The 25318-nt window shown below is 35.7% G+C and overlaps 1 protein-coding gene and 3 pseudogenes across 1 annotated transcript; 3 read left to right on the plus strand and 1 right to left on the minus strand.

Annotated features, from left to right (window-relative positions):
• Positions 1–254: 254 nt before the first annotated feature.
• On the plus strand, positions 255–6498 carry LOC107902380 (uncharacterized; annotated as a pseudogene).
• LOC121228794 (uncharacterized) lies at positions 2315–2414 on the minus strand (annotated as a pseudogene).
• Positions 6499–15888: 9390 nt separating the features above from the next.
• Positions 15889–17552, plus strand: LOC107902379 (uncharacterized). Its single transcript, XM_016828571.1, has 3 exons — positions 15889–16233; positions 17373–17423; positions 17505–17552. Exons 1-3 carry the CDS (start codon positions 15889–15891, stop codon positions 17550–17552), a joined length of 444 nt encoding a protein of 147 aa, XP_016684060.1.
• A 6011-nt stretch (positions 17553–23563) lies between these two features.
• Positions 23564–24762, plus strand: LOC107903989 (probable glutathione S-transferase parC; annotated as a pseudogene).
• The last annotated feature ends 556 nt before the right edge of the window (positions 24763–25318 follow it).

Consider the following 25318-nt stretch of genomic DNA (forward strand, 5'->3'; position numbering starts at 1 on the left):
ATCAAGATTACCTCTTTAAAGTGATCTCTGCTCTAGTAGTTAGACAGTTGGTTCATAAGGGATGTGATGCATATTTGGTATATGTGCATGATAGGAGTATCGTGGGTTTGGCGGTAGAAGGGATTCATACTAAGGATTTTTTGAATGTTTTTTCAGAGGAGTTTTTGGAATTACCTCTAGATAAGGAGGTTGAGTTCAGAATTGAGGTTTTGCCAGGGACCGCTTAGGTGTTTATCGCCTTATATTGAATAGCAATGAAGGAGCTAAAGGAGTTAAAGTTGCAATTTCAGGAACTCTTGGATAGGGGGTTCATTCGGCCTAGTGTGTCCCCGTGGAGAGCACCTTCTCTTTGTCAAGAAAAAGGATGGTTCTATGAGGATGTGTGTGGATTGTCGTCAGTTGAACAAATTGACGGTAATGAAGAAGTACCCACTTCCGAGGATTGATGACCTGTTTGATCAATTTCGTGGGGCACCTATGTTTTTGAAAATTGATCTTCGTTCTGGGTATCATTAGTTAAAGTTTAAAGAGGCTGGTGTGCATAAAACTACTTTTAAGACTTGCTATGGGCATTATGAGTTCCTTAATATGCCATTCGGCTTGACTAATCCTTCGGCAACGTTTATGGATCTCATGAATCGAGTTTTTCATCCATAATTAGATAAGTTCATCATACTATTTATCGACGAGATCTTAGTATACTCTAAGACCAATGATGAGCATGATAAACAACTTCGGATAGTTCTTTAGATTCTTCGTGAAAAGGAACTATATGCCAAGTTGAGTAAATGTGAGTTTCGGTTGAGTGAGGTTATGTTTTTGGGGCATGCGGTTAAATCTTAGATAGCATCATTGGATTGAGTTGCTTAAGGAATATGATTGTTCAATATAGTATCATTCTAGTAAGGTCAACATGGTGGCCAATGCTTAAAGTCGTAGACTTATGTTTGAGTTGAGGGCGATGTTTGCTCGCCTAAGTTTGTTAAATGATGGTGGGATTCTAGCTGAGTTGCAAGTTAAACCATATTGGTTAGAGAAGGCTAAGAGTAAACAACTATTTGATAAGTCTTTGATCAGCTCGGTTCAACAGATATATGAGGTAAAACTTCGGACTTCGGGTTTAATAATGATGGTATTCTATGTTTTCAGGGTCATATTTGTGTCCGAAGGATATGGATCTGAGCTAATTTGTTATGCGAGAAGCGCATAGTAGCTTTTATGCTATGCATCCAAGTGGCAATAAGATGTACCGTGACCTTTGAGAGTTGTATTGGTGGCCTGGGGTGAAAAGTGAGGTACCCGATTTTGTGTCACATTATTTGACATGCCAGGAAGTTAAGGCTGAGCTCCAACTTCCTTCTGGATTACTTCAACCCGTTAAAAATCCACTGTGGAAATAGGAATGGGTAACTATGGACTTTGTTAGTAGGTCGCCCTTGACACCTACTAAGAAGGACTTAGTATGGGTTATTGTGGACCATTTGACTAAGTCTACTCATTTCATTCCGATTAAGACCTATTACTCCTTACAGAATTTAGCAAAGCTTTACGTTTCTAAGATTGTTAGGCTTATGGAGTTCCAGTATCAATTATCTTAGACTGTGATCCTCGATTTACTTCTCACTTCTGGTAGAAGTTACACGAGGCTTTGGGTACTTGATTGGATTTCAGTGCAACATTCCATCCATAGCCTGATGGTCAGTCTGAGAGAGTAATTCAAATTTTGGAGGATATGTTTCAGTGTTGTGTGATTGATTTTCGAAGTAATTGGGAGGAGTTCCTGCCACTAACTTAATTCACTTACAATAATAACTTTTAATGTAATAGCCCATTTTTAGTGAAATCAGAACAGTGGTTTTGGGGCCACAAATTTGAAGTTAAAAAGTTTATTTTATTATTATTTTATTGCCTACAATATGATATAAATATCGTATAAAAATTTCGTAAAGAAATTTTACCGTTTACATGTTTAATTTGATAAAAGGACTAAATCTCGTAAAGTGCAAATGTTGAGTTCTAATAGCTAAAAGTATTAAATAGCTATAGGGCTTTAAAGTGGAAGTCCTTATATGGTAATTAGACCATTTATGAGTTAGTGGAAGTGTTGGCTTGACAGTTTTGAAATTTGGTTTAATTATTAAGGTTAATTTTGGAAATTAGTAATTAAAGATAAAATAAATAAAACAAAATCAAGTCTTCATCTTTTATGTAAATTTGGTTTAACAATTTAAAACCAAGACTAGTTGGTACTTGGCAAGAAATGCAAACTGAATTTTTAAAGAAATTTTTCCTACACAAAAGACTAATGCTTTTAAAAGACAGATTTAAAATTTCTTGCAAAATTCAAATGAATCATATTTTCATTGTTGGAAACGTTTCAAAGATTTGTTAAGTTCTTGCCCACCTCATGGTTTTGATAATTGATGGACTTTAAGTTTCTTTTATGAAGGTTTAACTCTTGAAACTAACTAATTTGTTGAGACAATGTGTAACGGAGAGTTCCTTGATAAAGAACCTGAAGAGGCCTTCGACTACCTAGATCATTTAGTAGAAAATTCACAATCTTGACACAGTTAACCCTTCTGAAGGTTTCATTAGATCGAATCTTGCTAATAATAAAGGAAAATATGACCTTAGTCAAGAAGATAATCTAAGTCCTAATATGGCTAGTTTAACTAGAAAGGTTGAAGCCATGGTGCTTAGAATAGTACAAGAAATTACACCAAGAAAAACTGAAGAATGTTGTGGTATTTGTGAAATCATAGGACATTCTACTATAGAATGCCCAAACATTTCACTTTTCAAAGAAATGTTGCATGGTCAAGAAAATGTTGTGGAAACATTAAAAAAACCCTTTCATTCTCAAAACTAAAGAACTTACAACCCTTAATAGAGAAACCATCCTAACTTCAGCTGACATGATAATAATCTTGCTTGTTTCCCCTAACCTCCAAAACCTCCCAACACTTTGGCTTAATTGTCTTTGCATGTTAAAAGTTTAGAGGAGACATTGCAAGAATTCATGTTTACACAAAGAAATGTCAACAATCAGACTTCACAAGATATCAATGAAATCAAGAGCACACTTTCTATGTTGATAGCCTCATTGTGCATTCAGAAAAAGGTACGTTTCCTGCTCAACCTTAACCTACTCCTTCTATGTCTATGTGAATTCTATCACAACTCTTCTAAGTGGGAAGGCCATCAACAAGATTATTCCTTCCAAAGCCAAGAGCCCTCTCTTGCTTCGTAAAGTAGAGGTAAGGATGATGGTAAGCCTAAAAGTTTTGACTACTTAGGCAATGAAAAATGTGGGAGTTCTGCTCCTTTCCCTAAATGATTGCAACCAAAAAGGAATTAGAATCAAAATGCTGAAATTTTAGAAATTTTCAAACAAGTTAAGATTAATATTTCTTTATTGAATGTGATTAAACAAGTTTCGTCATATGCTAAGTTTTTGAAAGATATGTGCATAGTTAAAAGGAAACATAATGTGCAAAATAAAACCTTTTTAACTAAACATGCGAGTTCAATCATTCAGCATGTCACTCCACCTAAATATAAAGATCTTAGTTTCCCTACAATTTCATGCATAACTGGGAACTCTATAATAGAGCGTGTTGTGCTTGACCTTGGTGCTAGTGTTAATCTTTTACCTTTCTTTATTTATCAATAGTTAGGTTGAGGTGAACTTAAGCCAACATCCGTTACACCTTAGTTTGATCAATCTGTCAAAATTCCTTGAGGGATAGTAAAATATGTGTTGGTTCAAATTGACAAATTTTATTTTCTAGTTGACTTTATTGTTTTGGACACACATCCTGTCTCAAATTCTATTGTACAAATCCCTGTTATTTTAGGTCATCCATTCCTTGCAACTTCTAATGCTTTGGTAATTGCAGGAACGGTGTTCTAAATTTGGATTTTGGAAACATGACATTAGAATTAAATATGTTTAATGTTTGTAAGTAAACTCCTAAATATTTTGATGTGCATAAAGTGGACTTCATTGAACAACTTGTCCATGAACAATTCATCAATTCCAAATTATTCAATTCTTTGGAAAATTATTTAACTGACTTTGAAATTGATGACGAAACAAAAATTCATGCATTGATTCTATGTTAAATTATTTTCAGGGACAATATAAGAACTTTTATTGGAAATAAAAGTTTGAGGAACTTCTAACAACTACAGATGTTTTAACACCATTAGTTGATCAACCACCCAAGCTTGATTTGAAACAATTACCATGTGATCTGAAATATTCATTTTTGGGTAAGAATGACACCTTTCTAGTCATAATTTCCTCAGAACTTGATGCACACCAAAAAGGTAAGCTACTGAAAATTATAAATATGCATAAAAATGCATTAGGATGGACCATAGCTGACATAAAAGTAATTAACCTATTGATTTGCACACCTAACATTTATTTAGAGGAAAATGCTAAACCCTCTAGACAAATGCAATGAAGTTTTAATCCTAATATGAAAGGAGTTGTGAGAAATAAAGTCATTGAACTCTTGGGTAATTGAATCATTTATCCTATTTCTGATAGCAAATGGGTAAGTCCTACCAAAGTTGTACCCAAGAAATATGGGGTTACTGTAGTCAAAAATGAAAATAATGAATTGATCCCAACTAGGACTATTACTGGTTGGCAGATGTGCTCAATGCACATGAAACTTAATTTAGTGACTAGAAAAGAACATTCTCCTTTACCCTTCATGGATCAAATCTTAGAAAGAGTAGCGGAGCATGAATTTTATTGTTTTCTAAATGGATATTCTGGGTATAACCAAATTGCAATTTCACTTGAGGATAAGAGAAAACCACTTTCACACGTCCTTTTGGCACTTTTGCATATCGAATGATGCCTTTTAGATTATATAATGCACCAGCTAGGTTTCAGAGATGCATGCTTAGTATGTTTAATGATATGGTTGAACACATTTTAGAAGTTTTCTGGATTATTTTTCTATTTTTGGTGATTCATTTGGTGATTGCTTATCCAATTTAGAAACGGTTTTAATCAGATGTAAAGAAAAAAAAATCTTATTCTTAATTAGGAAAAATGTCATTTCATGGTCACTAGAGGAATTGTTTTGGGACACATAGTTTCTTCAAAATGGACTGAGGTAGACAAGTAAAAAATTGAGTTAATCTCCAATTTTCCAACAAAAAAATTATAAAGGACATTAGGTTATTTTTAGGACATGCAAGATTTTATAGGAAATTCATAAAAAAAATTATTGATATATCTAGGCCTTTGTGTAATCTTTTACTAAAGGATAGTGTGTTTGAATAGACTAAAAAGTGTGAAAAGGCTTTTGGAAAACTTAAAAGTATTCTCACTTCTGCACCTATTATGAAACCCCTGATTGATCTTTACCATTTGAAGTAATGTGTGATGCTAGTGATTACGTTGTTGGTGTTGTGTTAGGAAAAAAGAAAGATAAGAAACCATATGTCATTTATTATGCAAGTAAAAATTTAAATAGTGCTCAAATGAATTACTCTACTACTGAAAAAGAATTACTTGCAGTAGTTTTTGCAATGGAAAAATTTAGATATTACCTTGTTGGATCATTTATTAATGTCTTTAGTGGTCATGCAGCTTTAAAATATCTTCTCTCGAAAAAGGATGCCAAACCCATGTTGATTAGGTGGATTCTTCTTCTTCAAGAATTCAACATCACCATTCGAGATAAGAAATGAGTAGAAAATGTTGTGGCTGACCATTTGTCAAGACTTGTTTTCCTAATGAACAACTTTTAAATATCTCTTTTATACCATGGTTTGCTGATATTACTAATTTTCTTGCGGGAGGAAAAATTCCTTCCCAGTGGAGTTTACAAGATAAAGGGGAGTTTTTTTCTGAAGTAAAAAAATTTTATTAGGATGATCCATATTTGTTCAAATACTGCCCTAATCAAAATTTTCGAAGATACATACCTAAAAATAAGGTATATAGTGTCATTAATTTTTGGCATTCTAAGGCAAGTGGTTGTCATTTTTCATCTAAGAAAACTGCTACAAAAATTTTACAATGTGGATTTTATTGGCCAGCCTTATTTAAGGACACTTATAATTTTTGCAAATCATGTGAAAATTGCCAAAAATATGGATCCATTTCAAAATGAAACATGATGCCTTTGAAATTCATTTTGGTGATTGAAATTTTTTACTGTTGCAGTATCCACATAGGACCGTTTCCATCATCGTTTGGTTTCTTATACATTTTGGTTTTAATAGATTGTGTTTCAAAATGGATAGAGGCAATTCCATGTCGAAATAATGATCACAAAACAATGATTAAGTTTTTAAGAAAATATTTTAAGTTGATTTGGGATTCCACGATCTATTATATGTGATGGGGGCACACATTTTTGCAAAAAAAATTTTAAATCATTAATGAAGAAAGATACCATTACACACAAAGTTGCAAACCCCTTATCAATCTCAGACAAATGGACAAGTAGAACTTGCAACTAAAGAGATTAAGAACATTTTGGAAAAAAACGATTAACCCAACTTGCAAAGATTGGCCGTTGAGACTTAATGATGCATTATGGGCTTACCGAACTGCTTTCAGAACATCATTAGTCATGCCTCCCTATTGATTAGTTTATGGAAAACCTTGTCATTTACCTATGGAAATTGAACATAAGGCATATTGGGCAATTAAAATACTTAATCCCAATCTTAATGGTGCTTTTAAGTTGCGAAAGTTGCAAATTAATGAAGTTGAAGAACTTAGAAATGATGCTTATGAGAATTCAAAAATAAATAAAGAAATAACCAAAGCTTTTCATGATAAGATGGTGTTAAAAAAGACATTTGAGGTTAGACAAAAAGGTTTTGCTCTATAACTCCTGACTTCTCATATTTCCTGGAAAACTAAGATCAAGGTGGAGTGATCCATTTGTTATAATGCATGTGTACCTCATGGGGAAGTCGACATTGAGAATCCAAAGAATGGTAATGTATTCAAGGTAAATTTACAAAGACTAAAATTATTCCTAGAAAATCAATTTGCTCAAGATGAAATTGTTTGTCTCTCTGATCCTTGTTACAAGAATGTTTAGGTGTAAATATATATTTTACTAATTAAGAGTTTACATTATTATAAATATTATTATCATTTTTATTATTACTATTTATTTCAATTCTCTTTTTTTACCTCGGTTAAATGGCAGATAACTGTACTCCGTGGATTTATAGTCAGTCCCATCAACTACCTATAAAACTGATACTGTATATTCTTAGTTTTAAATTTTCTCCAATTCAAAACCTTTTACTCTTCTCTCTCATCTTGTTTTCTTTGCTTTCAAAAGTACTCTAATCGTTTTCTCAAACTTTTTTGTTTTCAAAATGGATACATTGTTTCAAAGTTGCACAAACAATTTTCTTGTCTGCTTAGAAATATGATAGTGAAACTTTACAAGGTTAGATGTGAGAGATTAAGGATGCTCATGCATAAGGGCATGCCTACAGACATTCGAGTTATCAATAAAGGAAATGTACAATTTGAGGAATATCTTCCTTTTTTGCATTTACCTAGCACAGGTAGGAGCAATTATACAAGAAAGCAAAGAGCAAAGTGCCTTGGAATGATTTGTCACAAGTGTGCCAGGACTTGTAATAGTTAGTGTCGATCTATTGGGATGGCACTGTAAATTGAAAAGATAAAATAATATTCATTAAGGACGGATTGTGTAAGGAGAATTTTAGAGATATCTGAATTTCTATTGAGACCCATCCTAGTAGAGCTGTGTAAAAATAAAATTCTCGATTTATGGTCTCAGTTCCAGTATTAATGGATCTAACGATAAAAGACCCTGTTTGCTAGTTTAAAAGAAAACTGGATAGGAAGCTGATCCTTGACTCATAGAAGGCGTTTAAGCTGTTACTGGACATAAAACAGGAGGAAGATGTGAGCCACAATCACAACTATTGTAAATAATTCTCAACCTCTAATCTTCATTTGCAATAATCATATGTTTCGTGCATTTTACATGTTGTATAAATTTTATTTATCTTGATTTCAACTATTTAAAAAAATAGAAATTAAAAAATAGGAAAAAATGATTGTTAATATTGATATTTTATTACTATCTATTTTTAGATTTTCTGTCGCGTGTGATGATTTTTTCCTCTTCCGTATTATTGTCTCAAGATTCATTTTTTTACCTGATAATTAATTGTGACATGCTCCTTTTTGTTCCTTTTTGAATTTTTCTTCTCGAGAAATATTTGCCTCTGACTTGTTTGATTTTTTTTCCTGGCATCTTATTTTCTTTTTGTTTTTGTTATTATTACTCTATGTGGGGTCCGAATCTTATATAATTCACTACTCCCTCATTTATATCCAGACACTAAAAAAACATGGCAAGTACTTCAATGCAAAAGTATGAAAGGATTTGTGTTTCTTTATGGATCTTATCCAAGAAAAGATTAAACTTTTACAGATATGGCTATAAAATTGGGCAAAGTGCTAGCCAATGAAAAAAATGAAGCTAATCTATGGAGGGGGATGTATGGGTTTAATAGGACCAGTGGCTACATCAGCATATGTTAAAGGGAGTTCAATTTTGGGAATAATCCCAAGAGCGTTAAAGGAAAATGTACTATATGGACCAACCATCGGTAGAGAATTACCAATTTGGAGTATTCTTGAATGGTTAGTGATTATGTTTGACACTGCTGATGCATTCATTGCCTTACTTGGAGGTTTTGGTACATTAGAGGAAATATTTTGCATAACCTCTTGGTCATCTTTCTTCAAACATAAAAAACCCATTGGTTTGCTTAGTGTTAATTGTTATTATAAAAATTTGCTATCATTTTTAGATAATGTTGTGGAAAGTGGATTTATGTTTTTAGAAGGAAGAAATGTCTTGATTGCAGCTACAACTGTTGATGAACTATTTGTTAAGCTTCAAACTTTTGAGTACCATCCAACTTTTGGATTTAACTTATATTGATATTGATATATATATATCTACATTGTCATGTTTCAGTTGTAGCAATCTTGACCAACTATCACAGGTAATATCCTCTAAACTTCACTCATAATTTTGACATTGAGGACAATGTCCTAATTTGGCAGGGGGTAGGGGATACTTTTGTGAAAATCCTAAATTTCTTACAAACACACACACACACACATACACACACACTCACTGGGGGTTGTGATTGTAATCAAGGTGACAGAGCATGGACAATAATATTGATACTGCACCTTATTAGAATGCCTATCATTATTATTATTTTTAAATATATCTATTTGTAAAATACAAGTACGGAGTCAAGAATTCTTGAATTGCATCATTTGATGTTGAAATGAAGGATAATGAGTAATCTTGACACCCATTTTTCTTTTTTTTTCTCTCTCTCTCTTTTTTTTTTAAAATCTTTGCTAGTTTTTTTTTTATATGTGATGTTAGTAAATGTTTTGCATGATCATTTAAGATACTATTACTTTTGAGATTTTAACATGCTTGCGAAGTACTAAAGTATGTAAGCTTCAATAATTAATGATTATCAAAAGATTAGTTGGTAACCTATTATAGAATGTGTTTCATGGGTTTCGTGTAATTAAGTTTTGTTAGGACTTTGGGTTTTTTCTCTCTGAGCTTTCTTTGACAATATTATCTTTTGAATTTTCTTTGATACATTGCCTGTCTTAGGTGATATGCATTACTTATAATGGGTTGTAAGTAATATTTTAATTATGATCTTAGAATCTATTGGCTTATTACCCTTAAATATAATGAGTAGTTCCAACTGCTTGATAAGGGAATACCTAGGAAATTTCTTTGGATCATTTAAGCCTTTTGAGCCAACCTTTGCATAATTTTTCTAAGTACGTTAATTTTGAGTCTTTTATGATTTTTGTTTTCGTTTAATGTTGTTATCTTAGCCTATAAAGCCTTAATTGCTAAATCTCAATCCTTTTGTTTACCCTAAGTATTTAGTGCTTACTATACATATTCTTTTAGCTTAAGTATTGAATAGAATAAGTAGAAATATTAAGGTAGACAGGGTGAGAAGATGAATAAAATGTGGCTTCTCTATACTTCATATTTACGTCATGGAAAATTAAAAAAATAAAAATAAAATGACTTTTTTTTTGTCTACCTTTTTTATCCATGCTTTATTTGAAGGATGGAGAAATAAGGAGAACAAAAAAAAAATAGATAGAGTTGAAGATAATATTAGTGCTCATTTTGGGGAAGGATATTCGCATTAGTAGAAGGAGGAGATAATAAGGAATTCGCCACAACAAGCACCGTTTAAGCTGATTTAGAGGAATGATACTTTAACCTTTTAGTGATCCATAAGTAACTAATGCTTAAGATTTAAGCATTAATTACCTTTTCATTCTACCTTAACTCTAGCCTAATGTTACAAGCCAAAAGACCTTATGAACTTGTTATGCATATTGGAATTAGATTAAAGGAGAATGAACTGTTAATGAACTTATGAAATCATGATTATTATGCTTAACTTTCAACCTATTATTGTTTAATGTGTTGATAAGAATGCATACAGGTAATTGCATACAAGCACGAATATCCAAGGTTTCTAATTTTGCCTACTTATATAAATATTCATGTGACTATTTATATTTTGACTAGCATCTGTGATATCTATTTTCATCATGACTTCTTGTTTTATAATACTTTTGTACTTTATTCACATGTTATTTTAATTTTTGTACTATTTTTGGGTAGTAGTAATTTTCTTTTTTGTTTTGTTGCTTGAGGACAAGCAAAAATGTAAGTGTGGAGTTATAATAAGTCATCATCATATGATTATTTTAGACTATATCTTACTTACATTTTCTTGGTTTCCTAAGCATTTTTATATGTTTTAAATTAATTTTAGTGATTTGACTTTTTTTGTTTATATTGTAAATATTGTGTATTTTTAGTGTTTTTCATGCATTTAGTTTTAATAAAATATTCCACGTGGAATTTGCAAGTAAAATAGGTTTGGGAAGAAGATGTCAATTCATGGAACCATGAGATTAAATGCACTAAGCCTAAAGTTGATCCAAGATTATTAGTGAAAGTTCAAAGCTCAAAAGATTAAAAATTTGTAATTTGAAAACAATCAGAACTTTTAGTCAAAACACTTCTTAGTGTTTCGATCATGTCTCGAGCTTCAGGACTCTATTTTGGGTGTACCTTATATCATTGGAAAGGGGACTTGAAGATATATTCAAATATTGAAGCACCAACACTAAAATACATCAGGAAGAGATCCAAAAGTAAAGATAAAGTTACAAGTTTTACATTGATAGAACATTTTGAAACATTTTCGTGTTTGGCTCATATCTCCTAACACAATTGGAGTTTTTTAAAGCCCCAAAAATCTTTAATATTTATTTATTTATGTTTGTCACACACAACTGTGTATCTGCTTCAGTGGTTATATGTTCTAGGAGTGTCTAAGAAGTCTTGGATTCAAGCCTTGACTTGTGTAAAATTTTTGTTTTAAATGATTAAACCCTTGTCTTTTGTCAGTAGGCTTATAAATAAATATGGGTAAAATATGGCAAATTAGGTGTGCTGGTTTGGCTGTTAAGTGGAGAGCTTATGGGCTGGAGGTCTGAGGTTCGAGTCTTTGTGTAAACAAGGGGGAACTTATTTTGTTGCTTGTGCCGTGTTGATATTTTAGTCCAGCCAAAATACTGAAGAGTTTGACTGAGGGTTGGTTTCGGTTATTGAGAGGATTATGGTAAGATAATGGGGAGGATGTTAAGGAGAGATTTTAGGGATGTGAAGAGAGAGTTAATGACGAATTGAATTTCTTTTTGCTCTCTCAAAATTTTTGGCTGGGGTTTGGTTTTCTCCTCATTTTGACTTTTGTCGATTGTTTTCCATTCTTGAAGGCCGAATATTGCAAAGAGTTCCTACGAGTTTCTTTTTTTTTATCTTTTCCAACTTTGTTCTTCCCTATGGCAATCGTTCCTCCCCCATTGCATGTCGGTTTTCTCTTATTCTCCTACCCCTTTAGCAAACGTCCTCTTCCTTCTTTCTTTGGCCGAACCTTTTTCCTTTCTCCATTTTTCCTTTTCATCACTTTTGGCCGATTCTTTCTTTCTCTTACGCTCAACTCCTAATTTCCATTGGTTCAACAAGTTTCGATAAGTGCTAACTCAGTTTTCTCTTTTTGGAATATCGTTTAAGAGGAGTTTTGTTGTTGGTAGGAATTGCTCAGCGAACTGGTGATCTTTGATTGGCGTGTGAAGTGTGTGAAACCCTGTTGGTGTATGTGAAGGTAACGGTTGTAAGTTTAGTATTTGGGTTTGTTCGTGCGTTTTGATTTAGCACAGCTTTAAGTGACTAAGTGATGTTATTTTGGCTAAAGGAAGGTTCTAAGGTGCTCGTGATTCTCGGTTTAACAGCGTTAGCGAAGGGTCTTCTTCGGCGGTAGGTTAAGCTAATACTTTTAACGATTGTTGAGACCTGCGAATTAAACTACTAATCAATTTTGAGTGACCTTCATAGATACTTATTAGTTTTGAATGACTTTTGTTAGGTATTCGGGCTTAGGGAGTGTTCGACATTGAATTAGTGCCAGGTGTGTAACCACAACGCTGAAAATTGAAATCGAAAAAAAGCTGAAAAGTGAGGCTGTCGACACCACACGAGCGTATGGTCGCTCGTGTGGTAGGCCATGTGATGGAACACGGGCGTGTGATCGACGAGGCTGGCTATGTGCGAAACACGGGCTGGACTGATTTGGGTCGTGTGGGCCACACGATCGTGTGAGCCCACACGGGTGAACAGCACGGGCATGTGGAATGTTAGGGCTAGGCCATGAGATCTAAACGGCTAAGGCCATATAGGGTCGTGTAGGCCACACGGGCGTGTGGGCCCACACGGACAAACAATGTGGGCTTGTGGGCTCATTTTCACTATTAAACTGCTAAGGTTGCACGAGTCGCCAGAGACGACTGTGAATCTACTGTAGGGTCGGTAAGTGTACTTAAACCCTTGATTGACTAAAATGATTGTTATACCCTTATATGATATAAATATCTGTATGACTGTATATGAGGCATGCTGCTAAAACTGCACTGAATGCATGTATAATGCCATGATTTGGCATGACATGTTTGTATATTGCATTGCATTGGGTTGGGGGTTTTATTATTTGGAGGAAGTGCACTGAAAGGCCTCGAGCCTGATTTATTGGCAGCTCAGCTACATATTACTGTAAAGTGCCGCATTCGGTACTACATGGAGTGTAGGGTTGGGTGGGATGATTATATCCCCACATAGAGTGTAGGGTTGGACGAAGATTGTGTGTTTGGTAGGATTCTTATGACTGCATATATGTGATTGTTACTATACTGGGATGGGCTAAGGGCCAAACTGGACTGAAACTGTTACTGAAAAAGGGATTATGCCCAGACTATGATTATCTGTATGCTATCTATTTTTGTGCATGGAAATTACACACTGCGTTTCATAAACTCACCCCATTTGTTTTACTATGCAGGTAATCCCTAGATATAAGTGGATTGGTGCAGTGAGGAGCTTAGAGGTATCTACACAACCGCATATATTTTCGTATTTGATTATGATTATAAGTATTATTATATTGGGTATTTTTACTGTATAAGTCCTCTATGGATTTCTACCTTAATTTGGGATTTGTTTATCATTGCTTATGATTCATAAGCACTAGTGGTAGGGAAAACATAAGTCTTAAAAAGTTACAAATGTTTTCTTTCAAAACACTCACCATTACGTAAACCGTTTTAAAAGCTTCCGTAAATTATAACGACTTGTAAATAAATGGTAAACGTTTTGGAAATAAGTAACTTGATTTTAGAGATAATATAAGATAACAAAAATGGTTTAGATGAGGAAATGATTTATCAATGACTTAGTTTTCGAAAGCACTTTCATGTGACATCATCAGATTCGGCCATAATGTCTGGGTCGGGTTTGGGATGTTATATTTAGTGGCATCAGAGCCAGGTTGCAAAACTCTACTGTGGATTTGGGTTTTAAAACTTGAATTTCTAAAGGATTACTTTCAAATGATTTGAAATGTTTTGAAATGTTTTACTGAATGTGTGGTACACTGAGTCTCCAGCGCCAATTCCTTAAGTTTTTTGTAACTATTATGCGTTTTGATTAAAATGCTATAGATAGTAAATACTGAGACTATTAGTAAACACTGAGACTATTATAGATAGCATATTGTACTGAAAATACTTTAGTAGTGCACTCTGAGACAATAGTAAAATTGTAGTGGACTGCGATCTAAGAAAATAAACTTTGAATTAACAATACTGTTTTCTATAAAATATCTGTTAATAAACATTGGAACTGTAAATTGATGCATAAAATTGTTAATACAGATAAAACGCAATTTGACAATGAGCACTAGAGGTACTCGCCGATGGGGTACAAGAGGCCGTGGTAGAGGTCGTGTAGATGCTCGAGCTGGGTCTTCGTCATCTGGTCACATACCTAATTTGGAAACTAGGGAGATGCCAGCTTCACCTGTGACTGAGACTGGGTCTCATGACCGTGCGGTTGGGGATGACGCGCTGTCCCAAGCCATGTTACGAATTCTGGAGAGGGTCGCTGGGCTAAATACTGGTGTTGTAGGCTAAGGGTCGGTTACGGAACGACTCCGGTCTAGTGGAGTTGAGATTTTCAGAAGTGTTGCTGGAGTTGCCCCTAATAAGGTTGAGTATTGGATTGAGGCCACAGAGAGGATCATAGACTATCTAGACTGCACTTCCGAGTAGAGACTAAGAGATGAGGCTTACAGTGGTGGCTTATTGTTAAAGAAGGCACTCAGCCTGATCGGCTGTCTTGGGAGTTCTTCAAGACTACTTTCTAGGGAAAGTATGTGGGTGTTAGCTATGTGGATGCCCGGAGGAGAGAGTTTCTAAATCTGACCCTGGGGGATAGATCAGTGGCTGAATATGAGGCTGAATTCTTGTGACTAAGTCGCTATGCTTGAGGGATGGTGGTGACTGAGTACGAGCAATGTGTTCGTTTCGAGGATGGCCTCAGGGATAGTTTACGAGTTCTGATAGCTCTACAGAGGAAGCAAGATTTTGCTACTCTGGTTTATAAGGCGAAGATCATCGAGGAAGTGACGCATGCTGAGCGCCAGAATCATGAGAAAGGGAGGGGATTTGGAGCCCTCGAGTTCCTTTCTGAGGCCTAAGAAAAAGGCCAAGTTGATGGGCCAGTCAGAGTTGGGGCACCTGTTGCAGCTACTAGACAGCAGCCTTGTAACGATTATGGAAGACGCCATCAGGGTGAGTGCTGGAAAAGGATTGGGGCATGTTCGAGGTGCGGTTCATTGGAGCATCGTATTAGAGAGTGTCCACGGAGGCCTGATCAGATGCAAGCACCTGGTTTGGGTACTGTACAGTCGCCGAGGGGTGTTTAGCAGCCACTGAGAGGCTGTGGTCAAGCCAGAGGTGGTAATGGTTTGGGTCGTGGTCAGAGAGCACCAGGCAGAGATGCTGGGCATATTGAGGCGATGGAGCCGACTCTAGTTTATGCTGCATGTCACTGAGAGGATGGAGATGCCTCGGATGTTATCACGGGTACACTCTTTATCTATGATATACGTTATACTGCACTGATAGATATAGGATCTACTCACTCCTATATAGCTTGTACTGTGTCTGAGACTTTGGGTATCTTGGTTGAGAGCACTACGAGTGAGGTTACTATACTGAGTCCATCGGGGCAGTCAGTGAGGGTAAATAAACTATTTAGAGATGTTCCTTTGAAGGTTCAAGGGGTTATCTTTTTTGCAGATTTGATGGAACTTCCTTTTGGAGAGTTCGATTTAATATTAGGATTGGACTGACTGGTTAAACACTGAATGAGTTTGAATTGTGCCACTAAATGGATTGTACTGAGAACTGTGGAGGACGATGAGGTAGTTGTAATTGGGGAACATCGAAACTACTTATCGAATGTGATTTCTACACTGAGGGCGGAAAGGTTGGTTTGTAAAGGATGTGAAGCGTATTTGGCATACATCAGTGTTTTAGATTCTGGAGACTCTTTTGTTAAAAATATCAGAACGGTTAAAGATTTTTTGGATGTCTTTCTTGAAGAGCTACTTTGGTTACCTCCAAACTGTGAAATTGAGTTTGGGATTGAGCTACTGCCTGGTATAGCTCCAGTGTCCATCGCCCCTTATAGAATGACACCAAAGGAGCTTGTAGAGCTTAAGGCTCAGATTCAAGAATTATCAGATCGTGGGTTCATCCGCCCTAGTGTGTCTACATAGGGAGCACTAGTTTTTTTGTTAAAAAAAAGGATGGATCCATGCGAACGTTGGAATAAACTAACCATTAAGAATAAGTACCCCTATTGAGGATAGATGATCTAGTCGACCAATTTTGAGGAGCTGCGATTTTCTCTAAGATTGATCTTCGATCTGGGTACCATCAACTAAGGGTCAAAGAGGCTGATGTAGACAAGATAACATTTAGGACTCGCTATTGTCATTACGAGTTCCAAGTGATTCCATTTGGACTGAAGAATGCACCAGCAGCTTTTATGGATCTGATAAACCTAGTGTTCCAGCCCTATTTGGATCAGTTTATGGTGGTTTTTATTGACGACATTCTGGTGTATTCGAGAACTGAGGATGAACATGATGAACATCTCTGAGTAGTTCACAGATTTCGAGGGAGAAATAACTGTATGTTAAGTTCAGTAAATGTGTATTCTGGTTACAAGAGATAACATTTCTGGGCCATGTGGTATCTATTGAAGGGATTAGGGTTGATCCTTGAAAGATTGAGGCTGTTTTGGATTGGAAGCAGCTTAAGATTGTATTTAAGATCCGCAGTTTTCTGAGACTGCCAGGGTATTATCGATGTTTTATAGAGGGGTTTTCACTGATTCAGCACCTTTGACTAAGCTGCTATGTAAGGGAGTACCGTTTAACTGGACTGATGCGTAGCAAGAGAGCTTCGAGAAGCTTAAGAAGGTACTGAATAAGGCCTCTATCTTGATACAACCAGAGTCAGGGAAAGAGTTCACTGTCTACAGTGATGCATCACATGTTGGTTTGGGATGTGTGTTGATGCAAGAGGGTAAGGTAGTAGCGTATTTGTCTCCTCAGCTTAAGATTCATGAAGCGAATTATTCGACGCATGACTTGGAGTTGGCTGCGGTGGTATTCGCACTGAAAATTTAGAGGCATTATTTGTATAGTGAGAAGTGTATCATCTACACTAATCACAAGAGCCTCAAGTATCTCCTCACTTAGAAGGAGCTAAATCTTAAGCAGCGTAGATGGATTGAGCTACTTAAAGACTATGACTGTACGATTGAATGTCATCCTGTAAGGCCAATGTGGTGGCTGATACATTGAGTCGTAGAGCTATGACTGATCTGAGGGTGATGTTTGCTCGCCTCAGTTTATTTGATGATGGTAGTCTGTTGGCTGAACTTCAGGTTAAACCGATATGGATTGAGCAGATTAAGAGCAAACAGTTGAAGGACGAGTCACTGGGTCTTCGATTCTGACAGATTGAGCGTGGTAATACTTTAGATTTTGAACTAAATAACGAAGGGGTACTCTGTTTCTGTAGGAGAGTCTGTGTACTGAAGGATACAAGTTGAGGTAGTCTATACTACGAGAGCGCATAGTAGCCCTTATGCTATGCATCTTAGTGAGAATAAGATGTACTGAGACCTTCGTGAGTTATATTGGTGGCCAGGACTTAAGTGAGAGGTTACCGACTTCGTGGGTAAATGTCTGACTTGCCATCAGGTTAAGGTTGAACATCAGATACCTTCAGGGTTGCTTTCGCCAGTTAAAATTCCACTTTGGAAGTTGGAGAGAGTGACTATGGACTTCGTTAGTGGGTTGCCCCTAATGTCTATTAAGAAGGATTCAGTGTTGGTCATCGTGGATCGATTGACCAAGTCCGCCCATTTGATACCAATTCGTACTAACTACTCTCTACAGAAGCTGGCTAAACTATATGTGTCTGAGATAGTGAGACTGCATGGGGTATCGATTTTGATAATATCTAATAGGGATCCTCGTTTTACATTTCAGTTCTGGAAGAAGTTGCATGAAGTTCTGGGTACAATGTTGGACTTCAGTACTGTGTTCCATCCTCAGACTGATGGTCAAACTGAGAAGGTGATTCAGATACTGGAGGACATGTTAATGAGTTGTGTGATTGACTTTCGAGGCAGTTGGGAGGATTACCTGCCGCTCACAGAGTTTACTTATAACAATAGCTATCTGTCTAGCATTCAGATGGCACCTTACGAGGCATTATATGGTCGTAGGTGTCGCATACCTTCATGTTGGACTGAGTTGGGTGAGCAATGTGTTTTGGGCTCTGATCTAGTCTCTGATACTGAGGATAAAGTTAAATTGATACGAGACCGACTGAAAGCAACATCAGACAGGCAAAAGTCGTATGCAGATCTGAAACATCGAGAGATAGAGTATTCTGTAGGGGACTTCGTTTTTTCTCAAGGTCTTACCATGGAAGAAGGTATTGAGGTTTGGACGTAAGGGTAAGTTGAACCTTAGGTTTATCGGGCTTTATCGCATACTGAAACGAGTGGGATCGGTTCCCTATCAGTTGGAGTTACCTCCAGAATTAGATGGATTCATGACGTGTTCCACATTTTTATGTTGAGGCACTACCGCTGTAGTCCCACGCATATTATTTCGATTGAGAAGATTGAGGTTAGGCCAGATCTGACTTTCGAGGAGGAACCAGTTTAGATATTAGATCATGATGTAAAGATTTTGAGGAAGAAGTCTATCCCACTGGTTAAGGTTCTTTGGCGTAATCACAGCTCTAAGGAGGCCACGTGGGAGCTTGAGGATGCGATGCGACAATAGTATCCTCATCTGTTCTGATTAGGTAAAATTTCGAGGCCGAAAGTTTCTTTTAGGAGGGTTGAGTTGTAACACCCTAAAAATATTTAATTATTTATTTATGTTTGTGACATACAACTGTGTATTTGCTTCAGTGGTTATCTATTCTGGGAGTGTCTGAGAAGTCTTGGGTTCAAGCCTTGGCTTGTGCAAAATTTTTGTTTTAAATGATTAAACCCTTATTTCTAGTTAGTAGGCTTATAAATAAATATGGGTAAAATGTGGCAGATTAGGCCTGCTGGTCTGGCGGTTAAGTGGAGAGCTTATGGGCAGGAGGTCTGGGGTTCAAGTCTTTGCGTAAACAAGGGGGAACTTATTTTGTTGCTTGTGCTGTGTTGGTATTTTAGTCCAGCCAAAATACTGAAGAGTTTGACTGAGGGTTGGGTTCGGTTGTTGAGAGGATTATGGTGAGATAATAGGGAGGATGTTAAGGAGAGATTTTAGGGATGTGAAGAGGGAGTTAGTGCCAAATTGAATTTCTTTTTGCTCTCTCAAAATTTTCGGCTGGGGTTTGGTTTTCTCCTCATTTTGACTTTTGTCGATTGTTTTCCATTCTTGAAATCCGAATATTGCAAAGGGTTCCTACGAGTTTCTTTCTTTTCATCTTTTTTGACTTTGTTCTTCCCTAGGAAATCATTCCTCCCCCTTTGCTTACCGATTTTCTCTTATTCTCCTACCTCTCTAGAAAATGTGCTCTTCATTCTTTCTTTGGCCGAACCTTCTTCCTCTTTCCATTTTTCTTTTTATCACTTTTGGCCGATTCTTTCTTTCTCTTGCGCTCAACTCCTAATTTTTGTTGGTTCTGTAAGTTTCGGTAAGTGCTAACTCGATTTTCTCTTTTTAGAATATTGTTTAAGAGGAGTTTTATTATTGGTAGGAATTACTCAGCAGAGTGGTGATCTTTGATTGGTATGTGAAGTGTGCGAAACCCTGTTGGTGCGTGTAAAGGTAACGATTATGAGTTTAGTATTTGGGTTTGCTAGTTCGTTTTGATTTAGTGCAGCTTTAAGTGACTCAGTGACGTTATTTTGGCTAAAGAAAGGTTCTAAGGTGCTCGTGATTCTCGGTTTAACGGCGTTAGCGAAGGGTCTTCTTTAGCTGTAGGTTAAGCTAATACTTTTAACGATTGTTGAGACCTGCAAATTAAACTACAATTTGGTTCTAAATGACCTTTGATATGTACTAATCGGTTTAGAATGACTTTTGTTAGGTACTCGAGCTTAGGAAGTGTTCGACATTGAATTCGTGTCAGGTGTGTAACCACTACGCTGAAAATTGAAATCGGCAAAAAGCCAAAAAGTGAGGCTGTCGACACCACACGGGTATGTGGCCGTCTGTATAGTAGGCCGTGTGATCGAACATGGGCGTGTAATCAACGAGGCTGGCCGTGTGCGAAACACGGGCTGGACCGATTTGGGCCGTGTGGGCCACAAGGGCGTATGGGCCCACACGGGTGAACCACACGGGTGTGTGGAATGTTGAGGCTAGGCCGTGAGATCTACACGGCCAAGACCATATAGGGTCATGTGGGCCACACAGGCGTGTGGGCCCACACGGGCGAACAACATGGGCTTGTAGGCTCATTTTCACTGTTAAACTGCTAAGGTTGCACGGGTCGCCCGATACGACTGTGAACCTACTGTAGGGTCGGTAAGTGTACTTAAACCCCTGATTGACTAAAATGACTGTTATACCCTTATATGATATAAACATCTGTATGACTGTATATGATGCGTGCTGTTAAAACTGTACTGAATGCATGTATAATACCATGATTTGGCATGACATGTTTGTATATTGCATTGCGTTGGGTTGGAGGTTTTATTATTCGGAGGAAGTGCACTGAAAAGCCTCAAGCTTGATTTACTGGCAGCTTAGCTTCATATTACTGTAAAGTGCCGCATTCGGTACTACTTGGAGTGTAGGGTTGGGTGGGTTGATTATATCCCCACATGGAGTGTAGGGTTGGACGGAGATGGTGTGTAGAGGCTAGTTGGGTAGGATTCTTTTGACTACATATATGTGACTGTTACTATACTGAGATGGGCTAAGGCCAAATCGAACTGACACTGCTACTGAAAATGACTTATGCCTAGACTGTGATTATTTGTATGCTATCTATTTTTGTGCATGGGGATTACACACTGAGTTTCATAAACTCACCCCTTTTGTTTTACTGTGTAGGTAATCCCCAGACATAGGTGGATCGATGCAGTAAGGGACTCAAAGGTGGCCACACAACCGCATATATTTTCGTATTTGATTATGATTATAAGTATTATTATTTGGGGTTTTTTACTGTATAAGACCTCTATGGATTTTTACCTTAATTTGGGATTTGTTTATTGTTGCTTATTATTCGTAATCACTAGTGGTAGGGAAAACATGGGTCTTCAAAAGTTACAAATGTTTTCTTTCAAAGCACTCACCACTACGTAAACCGTTTTAAAAGCTTCCGCAAATTATAACGACTTGTAAATAAATGGTAAATTTTTTGGAAACAAATAACTTGATTTTAAAGATAATATAAGATAACAAAAATAGTTTAGACGGGGAAATGGTTTATCAATGACTTAGTTTTCGAAAGCACTTTCATGTGACATCACCAGATTCAGCCATAATGTCTGGGCCGGGTTTGGGGTGTTACAAGTTTGGAATTGAAAGTTTTATAGAATATAGAAAAGATGCAGACCTTCAATCAATTCTCTTGGACTTTTCCCATTGAGAGAAGTTAACTTGGATAAAAGAAGTAATCTTTTAACATGTGAAAAATGACTTAAAAGATGACAAAGAAGTAGGCCTAGAAATTTATTATTAGCAAGTCTTTTGTATTGTCATTTTCATCTTCACAAATATCTATAAATAACCTGTGGTTTCAGTATAAGAGGCATCTTTAAGTTGAGTTCAAGATCATTTGCTTATTAAGTTTTTGTTTGTTTCATTATTCGAGTAAAATTTCAAGTTTCTTATATCTAATATGTCTATTTCATCTAAGTTTGAGTTGTTTAGTTTTGCTATGTTATTTTAAGTTTTCAATGTTGAGGTGAAAGGGTGAATCTCTTGGGAAATATTAAGGTAAATTCTATACTCATCATTTGATCTAAAATTAATTATCAATCACTTATAATCATACTTGTAGTAAGATATTTTATTTGTTATACACAATTTACGATACAATGAATGCTTGGATAAATTAACCTTGATTTGTTGTAGACATAAAAATGGGCATAATAAATATTTGAAATATTTTTATAAGTCTTGAAGCTATCAGGTGATTATAATACAATATGGTTGGACTAAACTTAAATAGTTAAACTGCCATATTGCACCATCCTTTGCTAAACTCTTGGACTTAGTGGACAATCATTTTGGACACTCCATTGATGAATATACCTTTGTTCATGGATTCATATGCTTAATTAGTGGACATACATTGCTAGATCATCCAATTGGGACCTCCATTTATGTGTGGCTTCTAATTGAGTAATAACATTGAGTATTAAAATTTAATCTTAATTTGACATCAAGAGTTGATCCTCTAAACTCAGTATATTTTTTCCAGATTTTTTTTTTATTTTCTTGCATTGACTTTTTATTTTTAGTGTTTCTAGCCACTCATTTCATTATCAATACTTATTCCAAAGTCAAGTGTTAAATTTCTATTCTAGCATAATACTTGTAATCTTGTAAAATCTAATCAACTTCTCTGTGGATCGACTTCGGACTCCTGAGATTTTATTACTTGAATATAACTTGCACTTGGGTTGTAAACCTCGAAAGTCACTGTCACTCTCAACAAAATTTTTTCTCAATCCCCATTTTACTAGAACCCAAAGTGCATCCATGACTAGTATATATAGCCAATTGGTGCTGACAATAAAAAAATCGGCACCAAAAAAATATTTAATTTTTTACTAAGGTGCCGACACTAGAAACATGGCACCCAAAAATTTTTTGTTACAGACACGGGTGCTAGCTACCACGTTGCCGGCACCAAAAAGTACTATTTTTTTACAGGTTATGAGTGTCGAACACCACAATGTCGACACCAAAAAAATAAATAAAAATTTAAAATGGGAGTCGACAGCTTGGTACACGGCACAAAAAAAATATTTTTTTAATCTTTGCTCTGATCATGAGGTAATGATTGCCAGATTTATGACATGGCTCACGACACTCCATGCATTATTCCTTTCAGGTCATTCTCGTAATTGTTTTTAAACCTAAGTCATTCTTATAAATATTATATTATTTTACGTTAGTTTGGTAAAAAGGCCAATAATCGGGACCACATGGAATTATTTTGTAAATTTTTGTTTATTTAAAAATGATTCAAATTGTAGATTGAATCTTAGCTCGATTGGCATGGATATTATTGTCAATGTAGGGAGACGCGGGTTCGAGTGCACTAAAGTATATTATCCTCTTATTCACGTAAAAAAATTTAAAATATATGAGAGAAACAAAAGTAGATAATTTTACTTTTCAGAATAATTTCTTTGTAGTGAGGAAAGTCACAGGAGACGACCCCACTAACTCTAAACTCTTTGTCTATAAATATAATGGCAAAACCCTTCAGTTTCAGACATTAGAACCTAAAGATAAAGAGTTCAAATCGTTTTGAACTTGTTTTGAGTTTGAAAAAATGGGAGACGAAGAGGTAGTATTGTTAGACTCCTGGCCAAGTCCCTCAGGATTGCTTTGGCAGAAAAGGGGATAAAATACGAGTACAAGGAAGAAGATTTGAGTAACAAGAGTGATTTGCTTTTGAAAATGAATCCTATTCATAAGAAAATCCCTATTCTTATCCATAATGGTAAACTGGTTTGTGAGTCCCTCATTAAGGTTTAGTAAATTGATGAGATTTGGCCGCATAAATCTCCCTTGCGCCCTACTGATCCTTACCAAAGAGCCATTGCTAAGTTCTGGGGTGATTTTGTTGACAAGAAGGTTCTCTCCTCTTTCTTTTCATTTTTATGGGTTCTTTTTTTTTTTTTTTTGCCTTACTGCCTTTGAACTTTTGAGCTTAAGCATTGCTTGCATAGGTTGATTTGGTTGGGTTTGAATTTCTATGTGTTTTACTTGCTTTCCTTTTTGGGTAATTTTGATAACATTGTTTTGATATTTTATATTCGAATCCAAGTAGCCTAGAGACCGAGCTTTGAACTCTAGTAGGTGTCTCTTAAGAGACTAAACTAAATGGTTTGCCCAGGCTGCTAATCTAGGTTTAGCTTAATATCTTTTACGAATTAATTTTTTTTTTAAAATCTTATTTTTCATAATTTATTATTATATGATTGAAATCATTTAAAATTTTATTTTGTATGGATAAATTAATGGTCAATGAAATGCAGATATATGACCTAGGAAGGAAAGTATGGGCCACAAAGGGAGAAGAACAAGAAGCAGCAAAGAAAGAGTTCATTGAGTGCCTGAAATTGTTGGAAGGAGAGCTTGGAAACAAGGCTTATTTTGTTTGGGAGAATCTTGGTTACGTTGATGTTGTGTTGGTTCCATTTTAGAGCTGGTGCCTATGAAAAGTGTGGGAATTTTAGCATTGAACAGAGTGCCCCAAGTTAATTGCATGGGCTAAAAGGTGCATGGAGAAAGACTGTGTTTCCAAGTCCTTGCCTGATCAAGACAAAATCTATGGCTTTGTTTTGCATTTGAAGGAAGTGTTCGGAATTGAGTAAAATATTGTGCTTACAACACATTTCAAGATTGTGCTAATAACTATGTTTCTTAAATAAATGGGCACTTCGTTGTGCCTTGGATGGTGATTTGATTTTTGTTTTGTTTTAAGGAGTGAAATTAATTGTAATTTTTATATTTTTTTTTGTGTATTATTATTGTTGTTTTGTGTTGTTTTTCTTCTCTAATGTCATTATCAACTTGGTTGTCCAATTTTGGATTACAAAAAAGTTGTGGCTAATATTGCACTCAATGGACATTTTTTTTTGTTAGGAAAGTGTAACACCCAAAATTCATAGGGTTAGAAAGTTAATTAATTAGTTAAAAATTGCTTAAATTTTATGATTATGTAGCTAGAGTAATTCCTAAAAAATCTTATGTTTAAGTCCCACTTCCATTTCTCTTCTATTTTATTTCAACAACGAAAGAACCAAGGCCACTTAGAATATATATTAAATGTAGTAGAAATTAACCAAGTATGGGCAGCAACCCAATGGTTAAGTATCACTTCATTCTCTTTAGTTTCCTAAGTTTTATCCACGTCACTCTCTCTTATTTTTTCTCATTTTCGACAATATAGGTAATTTACCAAAATAGCCTTCTAAAATTTGTTTAACCTAATCATTTAATCCCCTTCCTAATCATATTAGAATTTTGGTTTTCTTTTCCAACATAAAAAAGAATTGCTTCCCCT

This window comes from Gossypium hirsutum, chromosome A04 (genome assembly GCF_007990345.1).
Source record: "Gossypium hirsutum isolate 1008001.06 chromosome A04, Gossypium_hirsutum_v2.1, whole genome shotgun sequence".
Lineage (NCBI taxonomy): Eukaryota > Viridiplantae > Streptophyta > Magnoliopsida > Malvales > Malvaceae > Gossypium > Gossypium hirsutum.

Bases quoted from the DNA above. Each gene is read 5' to 3' on its own strand.
- LOC107902379 (XM_016828571.1), top strand. From the start codon at position 15,889: ATGAGTTTGAATTGTGCCACTAAATGGATTGTACTGAGAACTGTGGAG. The intron at 16,234-17,372 runs GTAGAGCTTAAG...TCATCCTGTAAG, and splicing joins GAATGACACCAAAGGAGCTT to GCCAATGTGGTGGCTGATAC. The intron at 17,424-17,504 runs GTGATGTTTGCT...TGGATTGAGCAG, and splicing joins GAGCTATGACTGATCTGAGG to ATTAAGAGCAAACAGTTGAA.